This window comes from Calypte anna, chromosome 1 (assembly GCF_003957555.1).
Source record: "Calypte anna isolate BGI_N300 chromosome 1, bCalAnn1_v1.p, whole genome shotgun sequence".
Classification (NCBI taxonomy): Eukaryota; Metazoa; Chordata; class Aves; order Apodiformes; family Trochilidae; genus Calypte; species Calypte anna.
In genome coordinates, this window is record NC_044244.1 from 108,233,974 (window position 1) to 108,258,384 (window position 24,411).

Here is a 24,411-nt window from a genome sequence, read left to right on the forward strand (position 1 = left end):
TTGCATCTGTCATCCCTTGTCTTTTCCGTGTGACTCCCTGTAAAAACAGTCACTATCTTCTTGGTAGCCACCCCTTAAGTACAATAAGAGTACCCAGCACAATAAGAGTACCTGGCAATAAGGTCTCCCCTAAGCCTTTGTTTTCTCCAAGCTGGACAAACCCAGTTCTCTCAGCATTTCCTCATATGACAGGCTTCCCAGTCCTTTAGTCATCTTTGTGACCCTTCTTTGGACCTTTTCCAGCCTGTTTGCACCTTTTTTGTATAGCAGGGAGAGGAATTGAACACAGTGTTCCAGGTGTGGCCTGACAATTGTTGAGCACTTGGAACAATGACTTTTTTTAATCTCTGCTGGTGATGCCCTTGTTGATGCAATCCAGCAGCATCCTGTTGGCTTTCTTTGCCTCTGCAGTACACTGTTTGCTCATATTGAGCATATGTCCATCAGGATCCCTAGGTCCCTTTCCACAGAGCTGCTCTCCAGCCAGGTGGATCCCAGTCCTCAATTATGTATGTTGTTCTAAATGCTGAGCTATAAATTAAGAAAAAAACCTGCTGTATATCAGTTAATCCTGATGTAGATATCTTTAATGCAAGTAAGAATTAATACATCTTCAGGATATTTGTACACTTACTTGATTTTATGAAACTTATACAATTTTGTGGTCTCAAGTTCTAAATGAAAACTGGCTTTATTATATTTGTGCTTTTCAGCAAAATATTTTGTAGTAGAATGGAGCTTATAGCTGTTGTAAGATGTGGAAAATGTCTGAGATGTGCCTAACTCCATTGCAACATCTCTATGTTAGGCTCACCACTTAATTTGTTTCTCTTCAGTCTTAGAAAGTTAAAAATGAAACAAGAAAAAAAGAACCGAAGAAAGTGTGCACAAGAAGAGGCACAGATTTCTGCTAAAAACAAAAGAGAAGAAAACCAGATGGGAAATGAACCATCTCAGTACAGTGATCACCATGGTATGTGGAAGTATAAGTTATTGTTCAAAGTTACCACAAAGCAGCATAAATAGCATTCTGAATGTCCTAAATGAAATTATAGAATAGTAATACTGAAAATAGCCCCCTCCCCCTGTAAAGACTTGCAGTTTAACTTAAGATTGCTTTTATTTCAGTTCTGTTACTAATTTCTAACTAACTGTAAAATTAGTGCATGTTACATATTACTGTTAGTACATGCTTGACTTCCTAGCAAAAAGCCTTTATGCTTGCTTCATTGGTTCACAAAGAAGCAGCCTGAATAGGGCAAAGGCTCAACTTCCAAGTTAATCTATTTAAAAGTGGTTTCAGAAAAACCTTTATGCCCAGCATGTTGGGACATAGCAACAGAAAAAAACCAAAACAGCTGCATCTTGGATAAATAAAAAAAGACATCCTAAGTGCAGAAGCTGCAGTGACTTGGAAGGTGTATTTCAGAGGAAAGGGAAAAATAAAATTTCTTGAACATACCAAGTATGTAATCAGCTAATGCTTCAGCTTTTGTGTTCCAGTTACACTGCTCTTCAGTGTTCTGTATTTTAGAGTTGTACATTTCCACTGACTTTCTTACCTGTGTCAGGGTACAATGCACACAAAAATGGGCGTTTGATTTTTCTGTGGGTTTTCGTTTGTATTATTAACTTTTAAATAGTGCTCACCTCATTTCTCTTGTATTTTTTCGTATTAAATATTTGCAGACACTTTTTGATCTTATAGATGCCATTCTAAGAGTTCTCTAGAACCCTGTTGCTTGTTTGGTGGCATTTCCTGACACTTTCTCTATAAAATGCTCTCAGGTGCTAATATTTTTTTTTCTTAACTACTGTTAAGAAACAATAGTTTTTATTATTTTATCATTAACTACTGTTGCTGCTATTTCAGATTACTCCCTGTGATTTATCTTAAAATCATGGTCAGATGACTTTGTGCAGTTCTTTTTAAAGCCTGGGCTATCTCCTTTCCTATGGCTTATCTTTAGATGTGGTCCTCGGATCCACTGCAGGTCACTCACAGACATGTATGTGTTTTGGCTGCCCCAGATGCCCTTAAAACCTCTAAGAATTAAAAATGACTGGTGCAACAAAAACACTCACTTTGCAGCATTGCAGGTGAAGGCTGGGAAACTGATGCAGGAATATGACAACACAGAACAACTTTATCACAGTTCTGCAAAAACCTGTGTGTTGGTGTTAGCCAACCTTTGTTAATTCTGCAATAAACTTGAAGTGTTGCACATCTTTGGAGACAAGCAATCTATTACCCTGTTTTTTCACTTGGAGAAATTTCACAAGGAAGTCTTTCAAAATGATATCTGCTTTAATCTCCCTAGTTGTCTGAGAGGTAGGGAGGCCACTTTCGGGGAGAGATATCAAAGGGTTTTTTGTTTTATTAGCAGCCAGAGCTACCTTTAAATAAGAACAAATCTTATAAATGAGAGAGGAATGCAAGCGAGAGGAACATGTGTTTGTGGCACATTTGTAACATACAGAGGTTTTTAATGCAGACTCCTGCAGGATAAACTCAGGCTTATACCTGTAGAGTTCCTTGAATCTGTTAGTATGCTCGGAAGTGTTTGTGTTACAAAGCTTAGGTTATTCTAAGTGTAACATGTAGTGCTTTAGTTTTGAAAAATTCTTTTCAGATCTACATCTTTTGACTGTGGTTGCTCAGTTAAACTCCTAAAGTGGCTTTCTGTAAATCTGTGGTCTTGAATAACAATGAAAGGTGAAGGCTGATGTGAGACAGTGATCTTTATTGATCTTGTTCTACAAAGAACCAGTGGTAGGGTCAGGGCAAAGGTTTGCTACTAGATGTGTGCTTAGCCATTCAGAATACCTTTGAGAATTGCTTCTTGGCAGAATTCTGTCTCTGCATCAGAGCTGACATGCAGCTCACACAGATAAATTGGCACAGACAATTGCTTGAAGCTGCTGTTACTGGCAGGCAGTATATTATTTTTTTCTTTCTGAAATCTGCTTTGAGATGCTAAGGATTGTTTCTTTGTGTAAACCAAATTTACAACATATGGTGTCAAATTCATAATGCTAAGACTGGTTTATATGGAAAGTTAGATATTCTGTAATTTTCAGTGTTGCAATAAAGCAAATTAAAAAAATTTTAACAAAAAAACCAAAACCAACAAATTATCTGTACTTCAAAGTTGATAGTTTGGACTTTATAGTTGATGGTTTTACTTGTGGTAACTAGAAATAAAATTTGTTTTATTTCTTTTTAATTTATTTTTTAAAATCCCATTATAGGTTATATTCAGGATTTATACGCTGGTGATCGAGTCTTGCAGCATATCAGTCGAAATGCTGAGCAACTAAAAACAGCTGTTTGCGATACTTCCAAACTACTAAAGGAGTTACTTTCATGGTTTGTAATCACTGAGGAGGCTTACATGTCCTATTCCAAAACTAGTGGCATGTCACCTGAAGTAGTAGAGCAGCTCATCAGTTACTTAATTCAAGAAAAAAGCAGAGTAAAAACACGGAGTTTTATCCATGTGCTGAGTGAGCTGGAAGAAGTGGATCCCCCCAAATTACACAAGTGGCTGAAACATCTCAACAACTTGGGTAGGCCATATGTGTTTATGTAATAGCAGAAGACCTTATCCTGTCATAACTGTTCACTTTACAGATTAAAAGATACCTCCCTATTTTCCAGTGTTGCTTTCTTAACTTCAAATAGCAAATCAGAGCTTTCCTCATTTTCATTTACTTGATGATCCTAGCCAGGAGTTTGTAGACAAGAGAGTGTCCATCTTGTCTCTGCAAGTAAAAGGTTCTAATATTGGCAGGGCTTTGTCTGTGTAGGAAAGCAAAATTGAACAGATCAATTTTTTTGATTGTTTGTTCTTTAGATTCCAGAATAGGCTTAAGTGATTTGTATAAATTATTTGTTTCTGGAAGGTAAATAATGGTGGGTTTTTTGTTATAAAAGTTGAACTGCCTGTGTAACTTAATGGTAACTTAACTTGCTGCTCTTGGGCAGTTTTGCTTTGTTGTGTAATTTCCTGTGGATCTACAGCTGTATGAAGCTAGAAGTTAGTTTTTTGCAGGCAAAATGGACATAAGATGCCAAAAACTTAGATGAGATTTGAGTTGTTAATTCTGTTGTGTCCATGTGTTTTAAGGAATTTGTGTATTTATTATATAAGTACTAATTTGTTGTTGACTAAGTAAAATTTATACAAACTGCACTTACAGTTTTTGTTTGCACTGTCAAGATACAAAAGCTTTTAGATAATCTGTTTTCAGCTACCATGTATATAAGTTCTAAAACAAAGTGTTTCTCTTTGAAAAGTAATATCACACAGTAAGCTGTAAAACTCTGAGGCTGGAATGAAATGTTGCTCTTTTCATTTGTTTTAGGTCTGAAAGCTACAAAGAACTTTCTTCTTCAATATGAACATTTTTTAAAAGAGCTTGACCTTTCTATTTTAATTGCACTCTGGAATGAAAAGTATGGTAGTAAATTTGACTATCTGGCACCTAGTTCTGAAGACCAAGAAATTCATGATTATTTCTTAAAACCACCCCTTGAGAAAAGTCGTTGTTTTATATGGCTGTTAGAAGACAACAGAGAAAATTTTCCATTTCTTCATCAAGCATTAGATGAATTTTTTGATAAAATGGGTAAGTACTCAAAATACATCATTCTTACAAATGTTTTGCACCACATTTAGTAGGCTCTATAAAAGGCCAAAACTTCTGTAAATCTTCTCCATTTAATCCTTAAGAGGCAAAATGACCTGAAAGGGCAAGTCACCCTTTATTAGGTTGTGTTCTGCCGTTTTGTTTCATGTGCTACAACTTTCAGGCATGTTTACTTTTTGCATGTATGATGTCCAATCAGTGTTATCTTTCAGTTTTAAACATAGAAATCTTTGTGATGCTTTGGTGTATTTCATAAAGGATTGTTACAATTGTTACAGTAATTTCATAGCTCACAGTTGTAAATTACATAAAGTATTACTTCTGTTTACAAATTAGTCTTTGTTACCTTTCAATAGATGATCCTAGCATTGTATTGAAGAAGCAGGAAAATGAAAATAAATCGGTAAGTGACCTTAATGACTATTTGGTATAAGCTCAAAACCAAATATGTGGTGTTTTAAAAATGTACAAAAGTGAACAGAGATGTGCAGCTCAAGTTTCTTACATCCTTGTCCTTCAGACCTGATGAGAGATTTGAGTCTTTTGTTCTATCATCTCCCTGCACTCCCCCTTCTTAAAGCATTTGAATACTGCATACTGTTTTTCTTATACTTCTGTCAGTTAAATACTTATTTTAGTCTTTCTCTTTAGTTAAAACATAAACCTAAAAGGCACCTCGTAGATGATGAACGTTTCAAAGAATGCGGATGAGGAAGTTGTAGTGAAAGTGGATGAGGGTACAATGATGTGTTGTTTCACCTCCTTCAGGTAGAGAAAACAAACTTAAGAAAAAAGGTGCAGGATTTCCAAACAGAGAGACTCTCTCTAAGTGCTGGGTCTGCGTATTTATCATGACAACTGAACCTGAAGCTTAACTCCTCCCTTAGTATGCTTAAGTTGAGTCTGCTTGATTTGGACACTAACTCTATGGTGTCCAAATGTATTATATGCTCCAGTCTGGAGCAACAAATGGGAAAGTAGTGCAACCCAGCTTCAGATGTCATTAAATTGTAAGGCTGGGAATCTGATGCTTGTTCTGCTAATAAGCAAAGTAAATTTTTTTCAAAAATGAATTTTTGCATTTGTTCATTACAATTTATAGGTACTTTTCAAATACAACCTATAATCACTTTTTCATTAGTATGTCAATTAAGATCCATGCTAATTGGCTGAAATACACTATGTACTCAATTACTTATTGTTTGAGGTAGTCTCATTTTAAATTATTCTAGCCTGGAGTTAGATTTGCCTGTACAAAACTAAGTTTTACTTTGGATACAGAATAAATCTTGAGAGCTAATTAGTTAATATACATCTTAATAATATGTGAAATAATTTGCTTCTTCATACCATGAATTGGAAATCCAAGAGTGAAATGAAAGCCATTAAACTAAAACTAGTAATTCAGTGTTACTTATATCCTAAAGTTAAAAAAATCCTTTTAGTAAGTTACTCTTAGTAAAGTTATGTTAATCTGTCATCACAATTCTTTCATCATTACGTATCTTAGGAAACTGAAGTAACTGGAACCTTTGACAGTGTAGTTTGCTTATGTGGTTTGTGGGATGTCACAGCTGCTTAAATCTGCAATTGGAGCTATAAGTAATGAATAAGCATCTGGCATGTTAAAATGGTAGAATATTTTAGGTTTTAGAATCAGTGTTCTATGTGTTTAAAGAAGAAAATTATAGAAAGGCAGAAAATGGATCAAGCCATAAAAGTTTTTGTTTCTTTTTGTGTTTTCCATCTGGGCAGTGAAGTGGGAAGATGGCGTGCTTAACCTCGTAAATCTTGCTGGTCAAACCAGAATGAGAATTTTAATATGAAATATTTTTTTTTTTTAATTTACATATTGGTTTTAGAAATGCATCATACTTTTACTGTAATTAAAAAACCAAGAACTGTTTTTTCTGTTTTAGACTAATGGTATCAAAGTTAAAAACAAAAACAGAAAGAAGAACTCGAAAGATCCTAAGGTCAGTAACTTTTTAGCTGCTTACTACAAATAGGTTTTTTTATAATTCCCAGTGTTCAGATGTGTAGAGTCTGTTTTCCTAAATACCTGTGGAGACTAATTTTTGAGGTAGTTTTTGCTGAAGCAATAACTAATGCTGTTAAGACTCACTGCAGTTTTGTTTTGTTAAGATTTGAATTTGATAGTATAAAATGTATTTCTAAACTTGAAAAAAAGAAAAGTTGTTCATGAATAACTTTGGCTCTGACTGTATAGCAGTATGTTCAGTTTATTCACTGTCTTCATTGTGAATGACTGTTTTGATCTTAGTTTCCCACATGGGAAAATTAAAAAAAAAACCAACAAAACTTGTGAATAGAGTACACTGACTGTCCTGTGTACTTAGTACTTTATTGCTCTATTTTTGTGTACTGACAATTACCAGATTTGGAGAAGGATCCTTTACCAGTCATTTTGAGAAAAAAAAAAATTGTCCTTACATTTCATGAAGTAGATCTGAAATTATGTCCTTAACTGTATCTTCTGGTTATTTTTATGAGCAGTGATTGAAGATGCAAGCATTCCATTTATTGCTACAGAAAAGGTTCTTGTTACTGTCATCAGTCAGGTTTCTCTTTTTCTGACTTGGATGCACTTATACAAGTGTGTGTCTTTCTAAAGTTATGAGATAATAAAAATTAAAAGACAACTAAAACATTCTGTCTGTGAACGTGCAAAGCTCTTTTTTTTTCTGAAATCCCAAAATTAACCCAATAACTTTAAAGCAGAGTCCAAAGCTGAAAATTTTCATATAGCTTAAAGTCCTTGTAGCTCTGCTTGTTTTCACCAGCAGAGGAGTTACTACTCAGTTCACAGAAGCTCAAACTGAACTGTTTTGTTTGGGGGTTTTTTGTTTTTATTTATTTTTGCAATCTGCAAATTGAAGAAAAAGTTCTACAAAATGTAGTATCCAAAATCTATAAAAACAGTGTTTGAAACGGAAATGTTAAAGATGTCTAGAATTCAGAACACATTAAAATTGAAATGATCTGCAATTTCAGGGAGTGAGTTGATCCTAAGTGCCAAATTAAGTACCCACTCAGGCCTATTGCCTTCTTCCTATCAGTGCTGCTGTGTGTCTCATATTTGGATACATGAGAAAATAATTTGCCAAGTCTTGTGGGAGACAGTGCAAAGAGAAGACACTGAATGTCAGATTAACTGTATAATATAATATATACATTAACTGTATAATGGAAAAGGGATCCATAGTTAAGGCTGCAGATGGTGAATGGGTCTTTCACTGGGTTGTGTCTTTCCAGCACAAAGCAAAATCTCAAGGCATTTCCAGTGCTTCAGATTCTTCCCTCACTCCAAACTTCAAGCCACTTGCTGTGGATTTATATTTCATTTGAGAGATGATCTCTAGATTTGATGATGATTTGACTAGATGATCTCTAGAGGTCTCTTCCAACTCTGATGATTCTGTGATTTGTAACGGTGAAAATAAGAACAGCAGGTGTCATATTAAAACAGTGGGGAATTAGGGATAACTTAGACTTACTTTGTAGTAAAATTATTAAAGCTTAAAGGCTCTCAGATGTAACAGAATAGGTTCCTTAAAAGGTAGCTGAAGCACAACCCAGTGGAAGGAATTTATACAAACATTTTAAAGTGAAGCTATCATGCTGCTTGTTTTTTTTCTTTTTACCAAGGTTCAGTGCTAACAAGATGCTTAGAGTTTTTACAGTGGACCTTTTTGAATATCCTTTCATGAGATGAAAAAATAACAATCTGTTTTTAATTAGTCTATTTTAGTATTATCCAGTGGAGTTAGTACAGCACCACGAGAAGAAGAAAAGATATTTATAGAAGAAAATACTTTGTAAGTGCCATCATGCATCTTTGCTTTTATTGCCTAAACTCCAAAGTGCTTTGCAGGTACTGGAGAAGACACTCTTAGAAACACCAAGTCTGGGTTAACTTCTAAGTGTTTCTGCTATGAGCTTTTATAGAGCCATAACTTCTCTGCTTCCAGGAGAGGTGTGTGGGGTATTAGAATTTTAAAGTTCTTAACAGTGTAGGAAATAACCAAATGCTTGCCAGGCTGCAGTCCAGTGCATCATCCAGGACAGAAGCTGTTTTTTCAAGTTAGATCTCACTTGCTTCATGTTCTATTTTAATGCAGGAAGAAATTAGCTGATTAATTTGTTCATACTCATACCAGTCACAACTGAACTTTGCCATCCACTCCATATCAAGCAGGTTGTGTTGTGAAATTGAGATAATCTGTAGTGCATTGCTTAGAATATGTGTTTTAATCAGGAATCTAACTTTTGTATTCTGAGACTAGTTTTGTTCTTCCTTATGCATGTGAAGCTGCTGTGCAAGGGATAGACATTAATATTGTTAGCTAGTGGTAGGTCACTTAAGTTTGTAGCAGTTTAAATATTTTGAGGACTGTGTTTATTCTGCTTGTTAGAAAAAAGCTTATTGTTAAGATATGTTTTTAGTACTATGTAGTATACTATTTAAAACATATATGAAAACTAAAATGATGTTCAGGAACAAGAATTATTAATCATATGCACTATGTATTTGTTTCTTCTGTATTTAATAGTTTTTGTTCTGGTTTTTTTTTAATGCTAGAGATTTCACAAATCCCAATGAACAGTTTCGAATCCCAGAATATCTACGAGAGCAACTAGATGAATTTGAGGCTCTCTCTAACCCTTCAAATCGTAACAATTATCAAAGACTTTTGGAAAATAACCCAGACCAAACCTGTGAGATTTTATATGAGTACGTATACATTTCTATTATTAGCTGTTCAAAGCATTTAATATTACTTTATAATTTCTATAACATTCTGTATTAAGTCTTGAATTAGAGTCCTGGTGGTCTGGTGTATGTAGGCATGTGCATAAAGGTCTGTGCTAATGCTTTGAATTATTGCATGGTTTTGGCAAGACATGGACAAATGAATATTATGGAAAGTTTTTATGCTTGGCTAGAGCACCATCTTCCAAATGGCTGCTCTTCAATAATTCTAGAGGTTCTTTATTTTTTAGTATTATTGTGAAAATACAGTGTTTGAGAGATGATTTGAGAATTACATGGGAAAACTTTTATTAATAATAACAACTTTTTTTGTCTTTTAAGATATTTCTCTCAAATCTTGGAAGAACATGGCCCTATGGAAATAAATAATAAATTATTAGTTGGGGAATTTGAACATTTCCCTGAAGAAACTCGAAAAATTGTAGAAAATGAAGGTGGTCTGAAATATTTTCTTCTGAAATCCTTTCGTTTTATTATGGTGGATGATCTTATTGCCTTGAGAAAGCATGAAGTTATTATGAGAGAAAATACAAACAGAAATGAGACTGGGGATAATGAAGAAGAAAATTATCCAGTCTGTGATATGCAAGAAAATTCTTTCCAGGACAAGCCACAGCTAAATCCAGATGCTAAGGAATTCCAGCCATTGTTTTATCCTATCCATATATCACCATCTAATAACCTAGGAGCAGCAAGTTATGAGACCCAAAAATATTTGCCCTGTGCTTTTCCTGCTTCATGTAAATCAGTACATTCTTGGCATAGTCAGAATATTGATAACATTGAAAATACATCACTGTTTTCAGACCTTTTAGTTCAGTGCTCTGATTCTAAAAATCCTGGTATATTTTGGCCTCAAACTTTCCAGGATTGTGAACATGAAAGAATATTGCCAATGCTTTCTCCAAAGCCTCTCGTGCCAGATGTTGCTGAGAAACCTACTTATATTTACACTGATGATGTAGCTCTTCAGAGTGATGATGAATCAGTAATTTCAGACAGAAAATATGTCTTAAAGAGCTCTATACCGACTGAAATACAAACATATGAAGACCCTCAGTGCCAAATGAAGAACTTGGATAACATGTTTTACGAAGACAGTTTTGCTGTTGCAAATAGTAAAAAGGACTGTGACTGTGGTCTACATGTTTTTAAGACAGAAAAACAAAGTGGAGGTATAAAAAACAGTCCTCATACAAGGATGATAGCTGTTCAGGTAAGAAATAAAAATAAAAACATTATTTGAGAACTTTTGAGTGATAAATGGCAGTGCTGGACACTGCAAAGTGTCAACTCCTTTTTGGAATTATTTCTTCATGAATTGTATAGAGTTTCAAGAGCAAATAGTCAAGTGATACTTCTGGCTGCCTAAATGTAAAGGATCTCAAAAGTAGCATTCTCTAGTACTTATCTGCCAGAAAAGGGCCCCAAGCTGGAAGTTACTGAGGTGTTAATCAGACCAGGAAGTTCCTTAGGACTTGCAGTTTAAGTTGCTGATGCTTTCTATAGCTACTCGTATTTCCCATTTGTAGTCTTTAAAGAGATGATCACTGAATCTTGTTCTGAATTGAAATTTTCACACATCCTTTGGCCCAGGATCAAAGGAGGGAACTGGAGCCCATCAGTTTAAACTTGGCTTTAGAGTTTAAGGCAGAGAAAGCACTGAACACATGGAAAGGGACAAGGCATGCAGTGGAACATAAGAAGGTCAGAGCATTCACTCTTGAATTGTACCCCAGAGTTAGATCAGCATACACCACTTCTGAAACCACAGTTAAAGGAACAGAGGTCGACAATGGTCACATCCACATATTTTACAGAAAAAAAAAATGGATTAAGGTGCTAGATTTTCAGAGTTATGGATACGACAGTTTCACATGTGTTTATGGGAGATTATCAGACATGCTAGAGCGACTGCTGGGGATGAGTTCCTCATCTTCATTTGGGAGGAATAGCTGCTTATAGCTGTGAGATAAGTAACCTTCTCTTTGTTATTGCTTTATGCATTAGGAAGATGTCAGCCTGTTGTTTTCAACCTTGTTTTGTGTGGAGAACTTCTCTTCACAGTCTTGGGAGATGAATTTTTTTGCTTGTCTGACTGAGCTTTTAATATGGGATTTCTGTTTGGTTCTTGAACACATGCAACAAAGAGATAGCAGATGAGGCAGCAGTTTTCAATGTATTGAATTCTGGTCAGCAGAGATCAAAAGATCACTAGGCAACTGATAACTTTTGTTCTCAGAAAGGTGGTAGTGCAAGGCATGTAATATTATCTAACTGGTATTTAATAGCCTATAAAAACAGCATCACAAACTTGATCTTTAATATGTTGTGTGATTAGATTTTAAATCAGTTCTGAAAGAACTGTAAGTCCTTTGTGGGTGGTAAAAGAAGAAAACATGCAGGAACTCTGAGGGTCCTTGAGTCTGGTCTCTTCTAAGTAGAGGCACTTACACAGTAGATCTTGAGTTTAGGAGGAGCCAGAAAACACAACTCCTCAGTGAGCTGTCAGATACTGTTTTTGCAAGTGTTTAGACTTTCAGACCATAGTTGTGCTTAAAGGCTCTGAGAACTCAATATAAATGGTGCATAGTCAATTAAATTAGGGAAAGAACACAAAATCACATTTCAGAAATACTTCCATAATTTCTTTTGACACTGTAGATATACCTACTTCATAAGGTAGTTGGATTTGTAGAATTATAGATTAGGTACAGGAACTCCAAAACAGAGCTTAACATAATTGTTGCTTGTGTAAACTGGAAAGCTTTTAAATCAACTAATGATCCTTGTGTTCTAGGTAAATCGTGAAGTAGCTGATAGGGAAAATAATACCTTGCCTTTTCATCCATTTGAAATTCAACAAGTAAGTTACCTGCATATTTGTTTGTATTTCTCATGAAGAAGATTAAAACAATGCCCAAAAACTTACTGAAAAGATAAAAGTTCTCTTAAAATTACATTGAACAGATGGTTTTATTGTGGTTTGTTTGGTAGTGTCTGTATGCCTTGTGGTTTGGTTTTAAGTTTTTTTTTTGGGTTTGGGTTTTTTGGGTTCTCCCTTCTGCTTCCTGTTTTCTGTATTCTGTGATGATGTTCTTGGAAACTTCACATATGCCCACATTAAGGAGGTTTTGGACCTTTGTTCTGTAGCTATCCAGATATTAGAGTATGACTTAGGGAAATTTAGTGTTTCCTCTTCAAAAATCTTGATTTGATTTAAATACTCCTTTTGGGTATATAGGCCAGCTCAGGCTGAGGCTAATGGTAGTCTGTACAAGGAGACTGAAGTGACAAAACATGGCTTTTGAAGTCATCATATTCCATTCATGGTCAGGCATGAATGTTCCTTTCCTAACCTGGATTGAGTTGTGTACAGTAAAATTAGTAGCAGATATATTAGGTTTGAGTTTTTTGTTGGTTGGTTGGTTTTTTTGTTGGGTTTTTTATGGTAATTATTTTGGTAATTTTTATTTTCAGGGAGATATTCTACGTGTGGAAAAAGAGCATCAGGTGTTAAAAGAACAATTTAAAGAAGCACAGGAAAAATATGAACTGTTACAAACCCGGAGCTCGGAGGAAATCAGTGCTTTAAAAGAGCTCCTAAAAAAAAGTGTTGAAGAGACTGAGGTAATATTTTTATCCACAGTTTTTTGACACTTGACTGCTAGTTCTCATTGTTGTGCAGTCTAGCTCAGCACACCTCACAATCTTTGTGTTATCTTTCTCTGAGCACCCTTAAGCACGGGGTATTGGTTGTCTCCATCTAGTGGACCTGCATTGATTTTGGTTCATCCCAAGAACAAAAAAGCACTACATTACATCTTCCCTTGATTTGTTGGGTTTCCCAACAGGCTTTATTTCCTTGAAAATGGCTGGGAGCAAGAGAGTAGACTCCAAATAACACTGTCAGCCTATTGTGACTTTGACTGGATTAATTTTGTAGTTAAAGCTTTAGATGAAACAGGCTGCACGTTTGTCTACATGAAAAGGAATTTCTCTATTTAAAAAAACAACTTAGACTAGACTGAAGCCATCTTTCCCCATCCCTTCTCTTTAATCTTTCATAAAATGGGGCCTGTATTTCAGTCTCAAGTTTTGGGGGTTTTGTTGTGGTTTTTTTTTTCTTCTTTTAACGGTGCATTGGAGTAAACTTATGTACTACATCTCGGGAGTTCCTGAGTTCTAAGTTTATGCCTGGCTGAGTGGGTTGGCAGACTTTCCTGTGAGGCATGATAGAGTTTCACATCTGTTTATCAATATTTGGTTAAAATGAGAGCTGAGTTTTGAGCTAAAAGCATGGCTATATGGAAGGTGGATGAACAGGCATTGCAGGAAATACTTAAAAAAAAATACTCTGCATTTCCCAGTGGTGCATTGGTGCTACTTTGTTGTTTGATTTTTTTTTTTAACATCTATTGGAAGCCTTAAGTTCACTGCTGTCTTGCTCTGTTATGAATTGTGATTTCCCAGTTGTTTGGGTTTCTACTTTCTCTGAGTTGGATTTCAGTCTGTGTTTTTATGTAACACTGTGGACCTGGGTTTCTTATGGCTGACTGCAAAACAGGGTTGCAAGTATTCTAAAGCCAACCATGTAAATGAGGTGTGTAGGTCATTGCAGGAAAGCGTTTATGAGCGCGTTGCCCTTGCTAAACACCTGAACTAACAGCAAATAAAGTACTAGTAAAACCCTGTTGCTGTAATGTTCAATGGCTTAGTTTTTATGTGAACTTATTTCATAAGTGTCAGCAATCTGCTTGAACTTGCATTTGAATAAAATGTTATCAGAAGTAACGTTTTCTTATTTTCTGCTTTTAGGTATCAAAGAATGAGCTGGATTGGTTTCATCAAGACTTAGAAATGCAAGTGAAAAAATGGCAACAGGAGAAAAAAGAAAATCAGCAGAACTTAAAAGCACTAAGGAACAAAGCTAAAAAGCATACAGATACCAATGATAGGTACTAATTTTAAATACAGATTTACATTACTTATCCCTTTTTTTTTTCAGTAGGAGTAAGTCATAATTATTTCTGATAGACCATGGTAAGCTTTAGTATCTGTTGATTCTATTATATATGCAGAATGAAAACTGTGAAACCTGTTGCCCTGGTTATGTCATTCTGAAGTGAGTTAAATGCAATTCTTAGATAAGAGCTGCTGTTAAGTGAAGTTTTATGTAGGTACTATTAATTAACAAACACTGCTCCTTGGTCACTTAAGATCTTCCCACCTTTTCCTGAATCCTTTAGATCTGCATGGCTTTTTCAGTTTTCTACTTCATGAGTTACCATTGCTTCCTCAGCATTATGATTAACTTTAAATTTTAATTTCTATTTTTATTTTTCTTTGTTCTGTTGTATAATAAACATAACTGAACAACGGGCTGCATCAGTTACTGATGTACCCCAAATACGCCACTTTATATTGGCTATAAAATAGCTGTAAACCCACAGCTTAAAATACAATTAGACATTTAGGCAGGATATGGGAAATGAAGGGAAGACTCACCAAATAATGTCTACATAATTCAAAGTAGACTTCAGTAGAGTGGGGGGAATGTATTTACTGTTAAATACACATACAAAAATTTTTTTTCATATATCTGTTCCTGCCACATAGCCTGTCTGAAGGCCATACAAGGATGCATGTTTCTTCCTTTTCCAATTCTGTTTCTCATTTTTCAGATTCAAGTAAAACTACAAGAACCACATAACTGCATATGTCTGTTGTGGGGTTGGTTGTAGTTTTTTTTTTTAGCCTATCATTAACCCAAAAACAGATCTGCAGGGCCTACCTTGGAAATCTAACCAATCATCCAAGTGTATGAATCCTGTCATGAGCCTCTGCCATGACCTTGGCTATTCCCTGGGCAATGAGCTCTCCTGGCTGTGATAGAACCAGGTCCAGACAGCTGCTGCCATAGTCAAGAAGTATCCATGAGATCACATCACTGTTGTACTGAAAAGTAAATTGTGTGTCATTTGATGAAGTATTAGCAGAAACTTTTCCCAAAACATTTCAAAGACTTCAGAAATCTTTCAGCAACCTTATCACTGACTGTGTAACCAGCTTAGTTGTTTTATTGCAGTAATGGGCTGAAATGAATACGTCTGCTTTTGTATTTTGATTTTTTTGCACGTTGCAAGGTAAACATTTAAAGTAGCTTCTAGATAACTGATGAAATTGACTTCTTTAGCACTAGAATTTCTATTAAAATTTGGCATTTGCTATTGTATCTTTGATGTTCTCAGTTTGCAGACCTGAGAAGATTACTTTCCTTGAATGTTGTTGTTTTGTCTTTAGTCTGAGTAGGTTGGGCCAAATCTCCTTTGAAAATCATTGACCTGCTTTCAAATTAGTTACTGTTTAATTTAGGAGTACATTTCAATGCATTTTTGTTATTAACCAGCATATAAAACCTATGGATAGTCAACTGCTGCATAGATGTCTCTGGTTACAGAAGAACATGTTATGTATTTGCTAATGAATATTTTTCAGAACAAGCTTTAAATATGTTTGATTACTCTAGGTACTCAAAGACCATCGATGAGAAGGAAAAGCAGTATAATGCATATTTAAATACCTATCTTGAGACCAGGTAAAACTCTTGTACCTTTCAGCAATGTTGAAATTTTCCCCTGATTTGCTATTATCGGAGTTTTCTGCTTCACTCTGTGTGAAAGCTCAGAAAAGTGAGCACTTTAATATGTATCTGTCTATTCTCAGTTGGTTTGCTTTTATGTAACATAAGTAAATATTTTCTTTTAGAACTTTAGAATAATAGAAGTCTTTAATTTCAAAATGCTTGCATACCTTTCCCTTGATTATGCAATAAGTTGGGTGTGGTACAGATGTACTGAAATGGCTTTGAATCTTCACAATCTAAATCTACATAACCTGAGGTTATCTAAATATTTGCTATCTCATTTGCACATACTATAAAGTCAAGGTTTTATTTATAAATATACATTCTTTATCGATGTGATCAGGCTCAGAACAGTAATAGCTGCATGACTACAGTAGTCTAACTTCTATAAACTTTATAGGTTGCAAAGTGAAGTATGGTTAAGAAATCCAACGTCATGACTATGGGCCCAGCAGTGGGGCTGCACAAGTATGATGCTGTACCTGAAGCTGTACAATGTAATTGGAGATGTGTGGTTCTAAAGTATAGTGAATAGCTGTAGAAAACTCATAAAATGCCATATATTTTAAATGCTACTCCATTGTAAATGTTACTCAAATATTTAACTTCTTTTTATTTCACAGTAATAAATTTGCTAATGATAAAGTAAAATTGGAAGAACTTATAAAAAAGCGTCAAGATGACTTCCAACAGTGTGTGAAAAGAGCTGTTGAAGCAGAGGTATGAACAAAAAAAAATCTTAAAAACTTGCTTTTGCTAAAACTTGGATTGTTTGCACTGATAGTAGGTGGGGGAAAATATTGAACTGGTGGAATCTTATGTAGCAGTTTACATCTTAAATAGTATCTAAAACTTTTCATAAGCATATATCAAGTTTTAATAAATTTTAACAAGTGCTGTTCATTATGTTACCATAAAAATCTTGCAGATTGCCAAGGCATATTAGCTAACTAATAATCATCATAATTTTAAAAGCACACAGAATGTGGGGCATGTAGTATTAAACAAAATTCAACTTGTAACTCAATTTCATATTTATCCTTCTTGTGAATTGATTCAATTAGTAAGAATTAACCACAGGAATATAAAAAATTCCTTGTTATATTATGTAATGGATAGTGAATAGTTAGCTACTTCTTTGTCAAGTAGAATCAAAATGTTACATCTGGCATGGGAATTTCACTTGAAGGAGGAGAGCAGTGTTAAATATCAAGGTTTTATTTTTTCAACCAGTATGTTTTAAACTGGAAATGCTTCAAATATCCTGACCGATTCTCCCTTCTTAAGAGGGGCTTGAAGGCTGTCTTATGTGCAGCAAAAGGATTTTATAAAAAGATAAGACTGCTGGTCCACATTAGTCTTCATCCATGCAGTATTTAAGTGGCTGCCTTAAACACTTTAGTGTTTTTAGCATTTATGGCTGATTTCTGCTACCAGTTGAAGCAATTGTAGCCTTTTCATCCAAGGCCTGCCAGGGCTGTTAACTCCCCTTGAAATTCCTTAACATATGAACTGTGTTGTCCTCAATATCACTCTACTGTTATTTCAGATGGTTCTTAAAATCTACTCTGAGGTTTTATTCCTTGTGCCGCAGCAATGCTTTTCCAGCACTTTTTTTCCCCCATAATGTTATGTTTTGTTACAGATATCTGTACTCAAAAACTGGAAGGAAACTGAAATATGCAAGCTAAATGGCTTAGTTGCCAATGCAGAAGCAAATCTCAAGATGTCGAAGTCGTTGAGCAGGTACGGAGAGTTTCCACCAGAGATTTCAGTACTACTTGATGCAAGTAACTACTGGGTGTTTAACTGGGGTCATTTAAGTAGACAAGTCACTTTTGTGCACAACAGTGCTAACCTGGAATGTGTGTAGCAGCATAATAGTTAAATGCAGTGTTCCTGAAGCTAAATTTCTTCTTAGTCTTAAATTACAAAGATGTGTGATACTAAACCAGGAGAAAGCTTCTTGGTTTACTCTTAAGATGGGGAAAATGAGGCTGCTGGGGGCATCCCAGTTATTCCTGCACAGTATTACTGGGAAGGAGCTGCAGTGTAAATAGAAAAGTTTGCAAACAAAACTCCTGGGCATGCAGCAATGTTGTTTCCTTCCTTAGATGGAACCTACTTGGTTCTTGTTGTTATCTGTTTTAAAGCTTGGGCCATGTTCGCCATGTTCCTGTTCCCTGTTTTCATGCTGCAGCAAAATGCCAATTTATATTTGAGGAGTCCACTTCTAAGATTGGATAGGATCTAAGTACCAGTAATTTAACTGATTTTAACTTCAAGATTGCTTGTAGTCTTTTAACTGTGATTTAGTTGGTAGGGGAGGGAACTGTTGTACTAAACTCATTGGTCTTAAGTAAAAATAATAGCAATATTGGAGTTTTAACTCAAAATCTTGAATACTGCAGCAGCTCAGCTTCAGCAGCAGCTACGTTCAAGTCCAGTATTGATTTTTGTGAAAGATTTCTTTCAAAAGTAAAGGAACACCTGGGAAAAGTAGAGGTAAGCTTTAATTTATCTTAACAAGCTTTAAGTTGAACTTTGGAAATTAAAACAGAAATGAAAACCTTAAATAATTTTGCATTCCTTTTTAAAAACAAGAATTGTATTCCAAACCCTGAACTGCATTAATTACAAAAAGAAAGATTTATCTTAAATCCAAATACTTTAAGTATAATTAAGTTACAAATAATATCTTCAGTTTTATAAAGGCAACGATCTGTCCTTTATACATTTTATTCAAAACTGGATTCCACATTAACAAGTCTAGGCTCTTGTATTTATTGAATTTTAGGAATCCATACAGCTACTTTAAAAAACAACAGACAACTCTCTGCAAGGAGTTTAGATGTAGAATATCTGGGCTGAGTTTTAAGAACTAGAAAGGATTCCCCAAACTCCTTCAAGACTCAACACAAGTACTTAAATACTGATTTATGTTAGTGTAGTAAGTTATAGCTTTGTCTCCATTTGAAAGGCCTGGTATTTTTGGTGTTTTGAAAAAGAAAAAAAGGAAAAAAAAAAGGCAGCTGCATTAATGGCATCTTCAATAAAGATCTTTGGTTAATGTTCAATTTTTCCTTCTGCAGGCCGAGTATGAAGAAAAAATTCAGATGGTGAAAAATGGTGGACGGAACTGCCTCACTAAAGTGGAAAGTGTGGAGTTTGTCTTAGTAAGTATCTTCTGTTTGATAGCAGTTTGTTCTTTAAAGTTCTTTAAGTTTGCATCAGCGTGACTGTCTGTTATAGCACATATGCATAAATAACTTGAACATATAGTCTTGAATATTAAGTGACCTGGCTCTCCATACATCCAGGTAATATTCAAAAGGAAAAGCTGACTGCAGATTAGAGTGATGAAGTACAGTGAGCAGCACATTCTCCGGTCCTTCAAAAGACCTAAGCTGTTTAAAATGCTTTATGTTCTCTCTGAATTAGAGATTATCTCTCTGATAATTCACTTATTTTAAGCCTATTTTAAGGAGTTCTTTCCATTTATGAAAAACAGTTTTTTAGTACAAAAAGGAGTCTTCCTGGATCATGTCAGCTCTGAGTTTTTCAAGATGATGACTGTGGCTGACACGTGTTTCTGTTGAAAAGAAAAAAATACACTGGACTATATATAGATGGTGTAATCAGCTAAAAGCAGTGAATTTTTAATTTTCAAATTGGTGGCAGCTCTTTTTCTACCACCAATTTCAAGCTATACTGTACAACTTACAGCTGTCCAACAACCATTTGAGCAACATGCTCTAATGGGAGGTGTCCCTACCCATTCAGGTGGGGTTGGAACTAGATGGTCTTTAAGGTCCTTTCCAACTCAAACCATTCTATGAGTCGGTGGTTCTTCAGTAAAGCAATTTGTTGAAGGACCAGTTTGTATATGTGTTGTCCTATTTAATCCTGTTTCAAACAAGTTATGTCTGGTGTGTCTATAAGTACTACATATTAAAGAGCACCTTTTTTGCAGTATTTTCATCTAGGTAAAGCAAATTAAGATAAATAGGGAAGACCTTCCAGTTCCTTAGCATGACCAAATGTGTCATATTGAATGCTGCAAATGCTCAAGAGATGTGCTAAACTTCCTTTAGACACTATTTTTCCTGTGGAATTTGTTTATTTTCTAGGCAAAACAAGGCAGACCTCCATTTGGTGATCCAGCCATCATCATGTATTCTTCTGCTTCTGCATATCCTCATGTACTTCCTGCATTTTCAAACCTTGAAGATCAAGGCCCAACAGGTGTTTCATGTAATACACAGGCCAGAGTTAAACCACGATATGCAGATTCTAAGTCCTGTTCTGTAAGTGGTGGGCCAGTGAAAACACAACCCAAACCTCTGGAAGGATCACATTCTGACAACGTTTCGGAAACCGGCCCTTCAGGGGGTTCTGGAAGTCATGCTCCAAATGTCCAGCCAAACCAGAACCACCAAGATTACTCTAAAATGCTTCCAGAAGCATTTCAAAACATTGTTGTGGATCTACAAAGTATATTCCCAAACTATAGCAGGTATGGCTTTTCAAGTGTGTAATGTTACATTGGGTAAGAGAAGGTCTGAGTATCCCATAATAAAATACAAAAAGAACTGATTTCTTTTTTCCTTGTGAAGCTTCTGTTTCACAAGAATATCAGTATTAGTTGTGCCCCTTCCATTCTGTGGGACATTCCTTAAGGGAACAGACCTGTGGTGTTGACTTGTGTTTTTTCCCTAATTAGAACCACCAGCAAGTAGAAGCTTTATTTTATTGTTTGGGATTATTTTTTACTATTAAGGTAGCTATATGTAAGTTAGTTAGATCCGAGTTTATTAAGAGGTATTGGAAGCAGCAGCTACTCCAGTTCATTTGAAAGTTTAGTGTATTTTAAAAGTTCTACTGTTGTGTATTTTAAAGGCTCTACTGTTGCAAGTCAAATGTGGAAGCTACAGTGTTCTCTAATGCTGCGAACAGCCATAGTGTTGCCAGTCAGTAATTGTGTCTTGTCTTGTCCCTTCAGTTCAGACCTCATTTGCTTCATAAAAGATGTATGCAGAAGAAATGGAAATACATTGTCAGGCTTGAGCTCAGATGAAATTCTGAGCAGAGTCACAGAACTCATTCTGGACCAGCAAAATCAGGTACTGTGGTGGTGTATGTAGTTGCTGCCGTTCCTACTGTGCATCTCTGACAGAGCAAACAGGGCAGCACACTGCAGGAAAGAATGCACTTTCCTTTTGAGATATGAAATAGGAGCTTGCTCAAAGTTCTTTTCTGTGACCTGCCTAGGTACCAACTCCAGCAGGGAGAGCTGTGCAGCCTGTGTCCTCTGCTTCACCAGTGCGGACAGGAACTCAGAGTCGGGAAGTGCCTGCAGAAGAAAATGTGCCCAGCCCACCCAAGGCAAGACCTGCACATAAAAATGCCTCGAGTAAAAATCCACCTCAGCCAAACCTCCAGCCGTGGGGAAATGTTGGAGCTGTACCTAAATCTAAATGGAAAAAAATGGACAGTACAGTAAGTTCTCCTGTTTCAGTGAATGCAAAGTTGCCATGTATTTCTATTAAGACATCAAATAATCAAAGCCATGTTGAAAAAAATAATTTACTGTGTTCTTCAGTACAGTTAAAAGCTTAGGTATAATTGGTTGAAATTAGTAATATTAATTTTCTGGAATTTGCTGATTAATTGTTGCTAATTTTCAATTTTACTTACAGGACTCCAGTGATGACACTTGTGCAATATGTTGTGATGATGAGCTAAAAACAGACTCCTGTGAATTAGAATGTGGGCATCTCTTTCACAGAATAGTAAGGATTTTTGTTCCTTGTTAACAAACTCTTCAGTTACACTTTTTGTTCCACTTTCAAAAAGTAGCCCCCCCTCCCCTCTGACCCACAAACAGCACAGTTTTCTTTTGCATGCTTTGTGCACCAAGACTTGCTATATACACGCTCTTACTGTGTCAGAAAGTTTACAGTTTTAGATTGCCTAAAATAACTTGCTATAAACTCTGCATTTGCCACATGATAGCAGTTGTAACTATACCTTCACATAGTAAGAAAGTCAAAATTATGTTAGAATAACTTGATCATTCTGTCCATGACCTCTCCCCATTACGAGATCTGTTTACTGTGGAGTAAGTGGAAATGTAAATTGATCAGCAAAGCATCCAAACTGGAGAACATTTTCTCTCTGCAGATGTTAATAACATACAACATACCATAAAGTGCTTACCTGTTATTGACAATTATTAACATATTTGAGCCTCTGTACCAGACTTGGTTTCCTCAACATCATCTTCCCATTCTTGCAGTGCATTAGAAAATGGATTACACAACAATCAAGCACCTGCCCCGTGTGCCGCGCTCATGCTCTGTTACCTGAAGAATTTCCTGAGCTTCCTGTACGGAACAAACACGTCTAAACTTTGTTTTATTTTAACACCTTAAAATAAGATGCAAAGTGGCTGCATAGCCATGGTGATAAGGAACAGAAACATGATGCATAGAGACAGAGCCCTGGTTTTACTGAAAACGGTGGTGGGACTCAGACTGATTCAGTATACAACACTTAGCAGAAAGCCTTAAGATGCTGGTGCTGCCTGGCACTGGCAGCATCAAGTCATCATTCTCCCAAGATCCATCATTTTTCCTGGTTGGGGCCTAAATGTGTGATGAGCAGAGGCCAGCAGCACACAGAACTGCCTAAGGGATATTAAAATTGTTGTATCTATTTTGCTGAAACAGTGGAGTGTCATTCCTGTTGAGTGCAGGTCTTTGCTTAGAGCTTAGACCACACTGAAAACAAGTTCTAATATCAAACAAGTAGGTGATCTGGAGTAGAGTATCAGAATTTGGAACCAAGACATTACATTCCTCTGGCATAAACAATTGCAATTTCACTACAGGATTCAAGTCAGGCTTGTTGTGATCATTATGAATGCAGTTCATACAACTGCAGCTTTTTTCTCTGCACAAAACCATAGCTAATAATGCAAATCCTTTAAATAATGACTTCTAGTAATATTTTAAGGCAAGAGTTTTTTAAGTGTTCATGTGATTCTTCTTTCTGTTTGTGTATCAAGTTGGAAAGCTATGATTAATTTCTTTAATCTTGAAATACAGTTTGAATTTCCCTTGTTAGTGAAGAGCTGATTTGTGCAAATCAGAATTATTATTTTTGGTGAAGCAATACACTGGATCTGTGTTCTGTGTATCAATGTTCATCAGCAGCATGAGGTTCAGAAAACAAACAGCTGGAAGAAGGGTTTTATCCTACTGCTTTAAAAGTCTGGGCTTGCCAGGGGTACCTTTTTTGCTGTGAAATTAATCTTGAATAGTCAGAATGCCTGGTGTGGAGCAGGTACCCCTCTGAATATGGTGTTGTTTGGATACAATCACTATTAAATTGATTATGAGGTTAAGCTAGCTTAATTCTAGGGATCATTTCCACAAATAAGTATGCATCTTCCAATTTAAGTTTTAAACTATAGTGTGAATAATCAGTATATTAATAGGAGCTTAGATCAAAAATAAAGTTATTACAGCAGCTGATGTGTCTTTTTGTGTATTATTTTTACTAAGTCTGAGTTACCGGTGAGTAAGCTACTAAATGCTACAAAGCTAAGGCACCTTGCTGTTCAGCATTACAGCAGCTCCATCCTTTTCAGCTGTGGTTGTTTTCTTAGCAGAGGGCATATATGTCTATATCATCTTCCTAGCTTTTCACAAAAGCAGCCTATGGCATTGACTTTTCCGAGGAGACTTTTCCAGAGCAGTTGTATCCTTCTCCAAAGAGTAATGCTCTCTATTGATATCTCTATGCATAGGACAGCACAGGGAGTAAGGGCAAGCTGCCTGGGGTAAGACAGTGCTTGCTCTTTGTACACTGAACTGATGTGGCCCTGGTGAGGCCACACCTTGAGTCCTGTGTCCAGTTCTGGGCCCCTCAGTTCAGGAAGGATATTGAGGTGCTGGAGCAGGTCCAAAGGATGGCAACCAGGCTGGTGAAGGGACTCGAGCACAGATCCTATGAGGAGAGGCTGAGGGAGCTGGGGCTGTTCAGCCTGGAGAAGAGGAGGCTCAGAGGAGACCTCATCACTCTCTACAACTCCCTGAAAGGAGGGGATAGCGAGGGGGGGTTGGTCTCTTTTCCCAGGCAGCCATCAGTAAGACAAGAGGGCATGGACTTAAGCTCTGCCAGGGGAGGTTTAGGTTGGATATTAGGAAGAAATTCTTTACCGAGAGGGTGATCAAACACTGGAATGGGCTGCCCAGGGAAGTAGTGGATTCTCCATCCCTGGAGATATTTAAAAAGAGACTGGATGTGGCAC

At 36.1% G+C, this 24,411-nt stretch overlaps 1 protein-coding gene across 1 annotated transcript in view; it reads left to right on the top strand.

Moving 5' to 3' along the window:
• Positions 1-23,627, top strand: part of TTC3 (tetratricopeptide repeat domain 3) — a 60,148-nt gene extending 36,521 nt beyond the window's left edge. Inside the window, exons 26-46 of the mRNA XM_030460518.1 lie at positions 837-973; positions 3,253-3,570; positions 4,369-4,632; positions 5,010-5,056; positions 6,573-6,629; positions 8,416-8,492; positions 9,257-9,409; positions 9,770-10,664; positions 12,249-12,314; positions 12,929-13,078; positions 14,267-14,406; positions 15,978-16,046; positions 16,718-16,814; positions 17,740-17,840; positions 18,506-18,599; positions 19,187-19,270; positions 20,225-20,610; positions 21,097-21,217; positions 21,366-21,593; positions 21,794-21,886; positions 22,393-23,627. Of these exons, the coding sequence (XP_030316378.1) occupies positions 837-973; positions 3,253-3,570; positions 4,369-4,632; positions 5,010-5,056; positions 6,573-6,629; positions 8,416-8,492; positions 9,257-9,409; positions 9,770-10,664; positions 12,249-12,314; positions 12,929-13,078; positions 14,267-14,406; positions 15,978-16,046; positions 16,718-16,814; positions 17,740-17,840; positions 18,506-18,599; positions 19,187-19,270; positions 20,225-20,610; positions 21,097-21,217; positions 21,366-21,593; positions 21,794-21,886; positions 22,393-22,503 (3,688 nt within the window). The 3' untranslated portion in view covers positions 22,504-23,627. The remainder of the gene's footprint in view (positions 1-836; positions 974-3,252; positions 3,571-4,368; positions 4,633-5,009; positions 5,057-6,572; positions 6,630-8,415; positions 8,493-9,256; positions 9,410-9,769; positions 10,665-12,248; positions 12,315-12,928; positions 13,079-14,266; positions 14,407-15,977; positions 16,047-16,717; positions 16,815-17,739; positions 17,841-18,505; positions 18,600-19,186; positions 19,271-20,224; positions 20,611-21,096; positions 21,218-21,365; positions 21,594-21,793; positions 21,887-22,392) is intronic.
• Positions 23,628-24,411: the final 784 nt, after the last annotated feature.